Genomic DNA, 8,752 nt, shown 5'->3' with positions numbered 1-8,752 from the left:
TACTTTCATTGTAATTCAGATACAAGTCACTAACTCACTATATTTCAGTTTCTGTCATATTGTTCAATTTGTAGATTAAATAGTTGTTTTTCCAGTTTTTTAGACACTACTTACATATCTTATATTGTACATATCTTCTTACCTACATAATATAATATTTCATCTTTCTCTGTTATCAATCTGCTACCGTCTAATTCCATGATTATCAATCAATTATTTGTTATTATTCAATTATCAATTTTTTATTATTTATTATTCAATTCAATATTTTGTATAATTCCAAATTTGTTTGTATACTATTTCTTTTCAAATTTATGTTTCTCTAAATGTTGTTGTTATCTTTTTTGTTCTATAGTCCTGATGAAGACCTGAAACTCAGGTCGAAAAGTCGGCATGAATAAATATTTTTTTGTTTATTTATGTTTGCTGACCGCACCTCCCCCCCCCACCATCTTCTCTAAGCAGTAATCTATGGTCAACTATCTACACTTCATTGGGAATTTTTATGTGGAAAGTTTTGATATTTTAGACTTACCTGTTTTTGAGGGTACTGAACTTGACTTTAGAGGTTTGCCACCTCATTTGTTGGTAGAAATATAGAAAATAATAATGTAAAGAAAATACACACACACACACAGACACAAAAAAAGAAATATGAAAACCATGCATTATTCGAATAACTTATACTATACTAAATAAAACAAGAGTAAATTACCAATATTTGTTTGCTGAGAATCCTTTTATGGTTACCTGTACTACTTTTTTGGCTGTGCTATATTTTGTCTCCAGATTTTTACTATAATAGGACGTATTCGATTAATGGAAGAAAGAATAAAAGATACTCATATTTTTTTTTTTTTTTTTTTTATATATTTCTGGAAAACATTTGAGGTGGGAAAATTGAAATTCATAATCAACAGCATCATATACATAACAAAACAAATTTTTAGAACTTCAGAAATATTCACCAAAATATTGGGATTCTTTTTTGGTCCCCATCTGTCTGTCTTTGCTTAAGAGCGGAATTTATAGGATAGGAAAAAAAATTACAGAGCAATGTATGGAATTCACTTTTGTTTACTTAATTAATTTATATGTAGTTATATATTATTCATAAGTTTAATAATGTAGATAATTATCTTATTATCTAGTTGATTTCTTATTTTCCCTTTTTATTATTTCTCTAATTTGCCACTTTTCCCCTCTATTAAAATTTGTAAAAAAAAAAAATGGGTGTTTTTTTTTTACCTTCCTATTATGTATTAGGTTTTATCTTTATTTTATTGTTAGAAACCCTGATTGCATTTCACTCTTATTTCAACAATTGTTAATTGATTGTTTCTAATTTTAAAATGCCACATAAGCGTCTGTTTTCTTCTGAATTTTGGTGTTTTTTTGTTTTTTCAATAATTTTGAATTTATAGTTTAAAACAATAAAATATGAGATATAGTAAAGTATTGTTTAACAAGTGAAGATCCAAATTCAGTACAAAAAAAAGTATCCACGTATGTTCTTGGAATAATATTAATCAGTAGTCTAGGGTAACTATGAAAAATATCTTTAATAAATTTCTGTTATAAAAAACATTCTTTGTTACTATTTTCAACTTGGATTCTCGCTCCGCCTCCAGCACTTCATTATTATCCCCTATGACTTCGTAGAGTTTAGTGCCAATTTCTTTCAGTTTTAAGTGGTGAGTATAGAGCAAGTTTACTTTAGAACAAAGCATCAAAAGAAGGTTGAATAAGCTTTCCTTCCATTCCACAAATTAACCAATAAAGATATTTTTTTGTAGGATTTGTGTTTTTTATGCACATTTTGTGTAGGAGACAAACTAGGAAACATATTACAATAAATTTATGAGATAGTAGATGATACTAACAGAAGATAAAATATAATATTATATTATAGAGGTAAAGCGCATGGCTACTAACTCCAAGGACCCGAGTTCGAATTTGGCTGGGCAGAAAATTGTTTTCTGTTACACTGTAGCCGTGAGTCAACTCCTGTGGGTTCTTGGAGCCCTCCTGGGGTCCACCCAGCCTCTTAAATTGGGTAAAAATCTGGCGGTTGAGCTTGATTCTAACCAAATCACCTCCTTGCACAACCGTTGGTTTAGTAACTGTTTTTTTTTACAGTGTTGTGCCCCTGTGCCTCTCTGTGTTTTTTCGGTGTAGATTTTTTTTTTTTTATTCTATAGGTGTGAGTTTTGTACAAACACATATTGTGAAAAAAATTATTTAGTTATTAATATTTAAAAAACAGACAGTGCATATAAAATAAAGAATTTATGTAATGAATGGTGAGAAGAAAATGTAAAACGATGTATGATACTATGGGTAAAAAATGCACAGTAATACAGACAAGTAAAAAGAACTATAGAATGTCAGGAAAAGTGAATAAGGAAGGAACAAAGAGAGAAGATATGTGTAAACTTTTTTTTTTTGTTTTTAATATTTATTTATTACTATTTACTACTGTACATTATAATACATTTAGTAAGTCTGATCTAAGTTAAATTAGATTGTTACAGGAGAGAAACTACCCATTGGTAGCACTCTAATGACATTTTACATTATGTGGTCTTGTGGCCATCTTCTTTTCAGGCGCCTCGGAGGATTGTCAGGAATGGAAGAGGATGCAAGATTATAAACTAGGGGGTTTGAGTGGTTAGACAGTTTATAATGGAAGGAGTGATATCTGGTTCGAGCTAGATCAGTTACATAGGGAACATTAAGGTATTTATGTATGATTTTATTTGTGACAAAGTAAAGAGCATTGAGGATTTTATGAAGGATTTTGGATTGTAAGGATTGAATACGAGATGAATTCGAAGGTTTAGTGGAGCCCAAAGCTCAACTCCATATGCCTAGATTGGACTTATTACAGTCATGTAGATCAGTCTTTTGTAATGTGTTGGAAGTTTAGACTGTTTGTCTAGTAAGTGCTGTAATAGTCGAAATCGACGTGCAGTTTTCTATCTTTTCAGTCTGGTGTGAGGATTCCAGGTTAATTGCTTGTCCAAATGTAGTCCAAGGTAGCGGATCTGTTTGACAGGGGTAAGAGTAACATCGTTAACTGAAACTGTAGGGCAGTCAGTAGGTTTACGACGAAGGATAAAGGTGATTTGATGGGATTTATTGGAATTTATCTTAATCCTCCAATTACGACACCAATCTTCGAGGGCTGTGATAATGTGTAAACTTAAAATGTAGTTTTAAGCAACCTAATTTTCAAATATTTTCTGTAAAAGAGGTTCCCCTTTTTTCCTATGTCGTGAGTGGTGATGGCCCTTACATGGTTCAATGTATTGTTAAGTTGTCTCCAGACGTCTTCAGACTGTTCTAGACCCTCATTAATATCAAACCAATTTGATAAATTAGTAAATTGATTGTTTCAATCTTGTAAAGATACTTAATTTTAATGCATTAATGTTGGTATCAATGTCTCATCTTCAGTCGTCCCAAAACTTAAACTACTTACTTAAGCAAGCATATTCATCTTACTTAGAAACACTTTCTTTTTTAAGTTTGCCTAATAATTTGTGGATTATGAATTTATAAATTAAAGGTTTTTTTTTAATTTATATTATATTGTAAGTATTTAAATGAGGGTAAATACTACTAAGCTTATATAGATATATTTGTTAAGCGAGTTCTAATATATTACATTATTTGTTAAGTGAGTTCTAATATATTACATTATTTGTTAAGTGAGTTCTAATATATTACATTATTAGTTAAGCGAGTTCTAATATATTACATTATTTATTAATGGGGTTCTAATTTATTACATTATTTGTTAAGCGAGTTCTAATTTATTACATTATTTGTTAAGCGAGTTCTAATTTATTACATTATTTGTTAAGCAAGTTCTAATATATTACATTATTTATTAATGGGGTTCTAATTTATTACATTATTTGTTAAGCGAGTTCTAATATATTACATTATTTGTTAAGCGAGTTCTAATATATTACATTATTTGTTAAGCGAGTTCTAATTTATTACATTATTTGCTAAGCGAGTTCTAATTTATTACATTATTTGTTAAGCAAGTTTTAATATATTAAATTATTAACACATATATTGGTTCCATTCTTTCAGGTGATAATTCTTGACGAACCTACTTCTGGTGTAGATCCTGATTCTAGAAGGGAAATTTGGAATTTACTTTTGGTAAGAACGTTTATGTCATTATATTATAATGTCATGAGGACATTGTAATTTATAACCTTAACTAATCAAGGGAAGATTCAGGGGAGACTTAACCTGTTGCAGAGGCTGAGCCTGCTCAACAGCCCCCAATTAGTTACAATTTACATAACCTTCCCAATGTTTACTTTTCTGTACCTTTCTTTACATAATCGTCACCAATCTAGTGAAGGATCAGCTACTCACTTAACAGAATATAGTCTCCTTTTCTTTCACTACCATTTTCTTTTTACTATGATAAAATAGTTTTTAATCATTTGATAAAACCCTTTTAGAAATATAAGCTTTGAACTAATTCTCTAGCTTTTTACTACTTAAACTGCTAATCCCTTAAACATAAACAATGACATGTAAAACTTTTTATCTGTAAACTATGACCCCATCAATAAAAGAAAGATAGTCAGGGTGTGGTAAAAAATAACTCAACTAGTAAAACATATGTGCCAACATTTCGCCCCACTTTGCAGGGCTTCATTAGAGATAAAAAAAAGATGTTAACAACTGAAAATATGGAAGCTCACCTTACAATGAGGTTTGACCTGTATCTAATTCATGCGCTATTTGAAAAACAGTTCATTCTTTGGCCTTAAAACACAGGAACCAGCATACGTTCTATGGGGCCTTTTTGGGTATTGATGTCCGCATCTAAATCTTTAAATCCTTATTTTTGCCTTCTGCTGACCTACTTCTGCCAGATAAACCTCTAATTTTTAAAAATGACTTTGATTAAAGTTCCAGTTAGAATTCAAGAATCGAAATTGAGATGCATCACTTCTCTGTGGAATTATTTTTCTTTTTGATAAATTATTCATCAAAATCCATCGCTCCTAAGAGCTATAAAAGGGATTGATACTACTGTGTGATGTATATACATGATGTTTCTTATATATTTTAAACTACAATAATTTTCATTCTAGCCTAATGTAATGTACTCATAACCATTCCCGAATTGCAGGAAGAACGAGAAAATAAAATTGTGCTCTTCACAACTCACTTTATGGAAGAAGCAGATGCTTTGGGAGATAGGATAGCCATAATGAACAATGGAGAGATTGTATGTTACGGTTCTCCGATCTTTTTGAAGAAGAAATATGGTTAGTTATTAATTTTTTTCTTCATGAAATGTTTTTGTTAAGAAAAGATGGAAATGAACGATTCAGGAATTTGTTTTAAGATGAATGTTATAATTTATTACTGGTTTTTGGCGATTAACTATGAAATGTAACTCAATATAAGTAATTGTTTTCAAAAAATGCTCAACTCAGTATTAGTAAATGTTTGAAAGATACCTAGAAAAAAAAATGTAATTATTAATTTTTGATTAATAAATCACATTTTTTTTTTAATGAAGAGATGATAAACTATGAACCACAGTTTTAAGCAAATCAAATATACAAACGATTTTATAATCTCAAAGGGAAATCATAATACCAAAATTAATTAAAGGGAATCTTGCCTCAATCAGGTGGTGATTTGATTTATTCATTATTATTGTTATTTTTATTTTTTATCTATTCTTTCTCGACCTTCATTTATTCTTAACTTACTTCCTTAATTTTCTGCCTTTTAATTGATAAAGTTTTTTTTTCTCTCACATTTACTTTTTTGTTTTTACATGTTATTACATCTCCTGTTCATTTTAAACCTAATAGTTTATGTAATTATATTTATAAATAAAATATTGTAATATGCTCTTTTTTAGTAAATAGTATATTTTGATGTATAAAGGGTTTTTAATATGTTTTATTTTATGTATCATTTTAATATTGTTCATTTGTTTTGTTTATCCAAAAAGCAAGCTAACCAATTTTCATTGTCCATAACAAATTTGTGATTCAAAACAAAACCAAGATGGCGGTACATATTCTTCAGTCAACAATTCCGTTGAATCAAGGCCTCGTTGAGCAGATTCAAATATCATAAAAACTATTTTAACTCGTCCCCTCATAATTGAAAATACAGTAAATTAAAGGAAAAATAGAAATCAAGAAATAGTGCAAATGAATAATAATCAGAAAGTAAATCATTTGGAAAAATCCCTAACTGTTGTGCGACAATCGATGTTTACATGTAACCTCGAGGGAGGTTTTCGTTTTGGAGGGAGCATTTCGTTGTGGGGGCGGGAAGAGAAAGGATGTCTTCAGGATGAGGAGGTCCTCATCAATTTCTGTCAAGAAGGAAGCCATTTTGGACGCTAGGACAGAATAATAGAAACAAAGAAGATACCAGGGATCATCATAGGAAGATCATGAACTTGGTTAGTTTTGTATGCATAAAAATAGATACATGTGTAAAATAGATTTAAATTTAATTAATTGTAATTATTGTAAATGCCTGTTTCTGATTGCCTAGCAACAACACGCCCTGAGATTAAGTCTTTTTATATTATAAAAGTTAAATATAATTCTATTATCCATTTGGTATTAAAGTTCTTAACTTGAACCCAAATTATATCTTTTATATTTGAATATAGTTAAAAAACGATTAAAATTCTTTAATATATACGACAAAAGATAATAAATCATTATGACACAATAGACTGATGTTCGCTTGACCTCCTGTGTTCATATCTTTTTTTCACGACCACCTACTCCCAACTACTGGCCTTAATGCTTTTTTTTTGTTAGACCTTTTCAAGAGTCAGCTAGCCAGAGATGGGCAAAAATTAGTTATAGTTGAAACTAGCTAAAGTTGCCATGGATACGACCCTTATTCATGAATGAACCATTGATAAATAAACATCGTATCCATGGCAATTTTAGCTATTAGTTTCATAGTTGCCCAACTCTGCAGCTTGCTATTATTGCTAATTGTGTTTTCTCCCACCCTGCGGTGGCTAATTTGTATGATTATTCTTTGCCCTAAATTATTGAAATGTTTTTGTTTTTTTTGTAAATTTGGAATTCCCTTTAGACATTATACCATACGACTGTAATATGATATTACCTACAAAATTGTATACCATTTAGTGAGGAATGAGATTATTATTTTATGTATATTCTGGTACTGTCTCCAAAATAAAATGGAATATTTGTAGAGCTTTTTCATCAAACATGCCCTTCCAAGTTGGTCAAGTCTTATGTCTTCCTCTTTACAGGAAATTCATTAGAAAGAAAGTAAATTTATTGATAGAAATTAAATGAAATTTCTTGGTAAGAAAGTAAATTTTCTTGAAGAATGTGTATATTGTAATATCCACTATTGTATTAAACTATTTTTTAATCAATAGTTGATTTTTATATATAAATGATTTTAGTTATGTTTTTATTTTTATATATCTATGTTTCAGTATTGTTTAATTGTTGTATTGAATCAAAAAAGGAAGCTAACCAATTTTGATTATAAATATAAAGTTAAAATACGTTATTAAAAAAAAAGATGGTGGTGTGCGTCCTTCCAAAATGTCCGTTAAATTGTTTTTGTTGAGAACATAGATTTAAGTTTTTCAATTTTTTTGTTTCTCAACCATAATTATAGAAAAAGAATAATCAAAGACGAAATAAAAGACAATAACAGTTATCAATAAAATATTAATATCGTGAATTATAGCAAGTAAATTAGAGCAATTGTACTACAATCAATTTTTTTTAATTGACGAGTGAATGTTGAAGAGAGATGAGAAGAAACGATCACTTGTTGTTTAGGCACGGGAAATGGATGAAGTATCCTGGATGCAGGATGTCCTGATTATCCTTTGTCTACTTTCAGTGGTAGTTACCTACAAAAAGAAGAAATCAAAGAGTCACCAGAAAAGAATATAAGGTACTCTTTGTTTTGGATCACCTCTTGAGAGGATATCTCCTGAGAGTGGAGGTGAAGAGAATCTTTTGTTGGCCGTTTGAAATAGCATTTTGGGAAAGAAGAAAGAAATGTTTTGTTTACAGTTAGTGAGTGTTTGTTTGTGAGATAGAAGACAAAGAGACTTCAATCATCAAAAGAAGATTATATAAATTGGACAGTTTTTGTTCTACCTAAATTTAAATATATATGTACAAGTATATATTAATTTAATTAAGTGTTATTTGTAGTAATGTGTCTGTTCTGATTGCCTAGTAAAACATGCCCTGAGATTGAAAGTCTATAGTGTTATAAAAAATAAAATAAAATTCTGCTATCTGTTTAATAATGAAGTTTTTCATTTGAACCTAAGCTATACTTTAGATATGAGAATAAGTAAAAACTATCAATTTTCCTTTTACTTACTTTAAAATAATTTTTAAATATTACAATATTTTTACCAATTTATCTTCATATAGTTAAAAGTTAAAGCGTTTTATATATTTCAATCTATTTTGAGATTAAATTGTTCATCATTTTATTTCCATTTTCACGGGCACTAACTCTTTACATCACGTTCTTTATTTTTTATTTAAACATTTTACCCATATAATATAAATTATGGAAATATATTGTATATATGTATATATAGTTGACCGTAAAAATTAATATATAAGAAGATGGTCAAGGTTGCAGTCAAAAGAGAAACAAAAATAGTTTACAACTATTTATTTTCCACGTTTCGCCCCACTTTGCAGGG

At 29.3% G+C, this 8,752-nt stretch overlaps 1 protein-coding gene across 1 annotated transcript in view; it reads left to right on the top strand.

Annotated features, from left to right (window-relative positions):
• The window catches only part of LOC106680305 (phospholipid-transporting ATPase ABCA3), a gene marked incomplete at its 5' end in the record, with an annotated part of 76,010 nt that overhangs the window by 29,148 nt on the left and 38,110 nt on the right, over positions 1-8,752 (top strand). Inside the window, 2 exon segments of the mRNA XM_067049527.1 lie at positions 4,108-4,179; positions 5,171-5,309. Coding sequence (XP_066905628.1) covers positions 4,108-4,179; positions 5,171-5,309 — 211 coding nt within the window.

The sequence above is a fragment of the Halyomorpha halys genome, unplaced genomic scaffold (assembly GCF_000696795.3).
Source record: "Halyomorpha halys isolate HHAL.00 unplaced genomic scaffold, Hhal_1.1 Scaffold253.1, whole genome shotgun sequence".
Classification (NCBI taxonomy): domain Eukaryota; kingdom Metazoa; phylum Arthropoda; class Insecta; order Hemiptera; family Pentatomidae; genus Halyomorpha; species Halyomorpha halys.
Note: the sequence above shows the minus strand (reverse complement) of the source record. Positions and strands in the feature narration are given on the sequence as shown.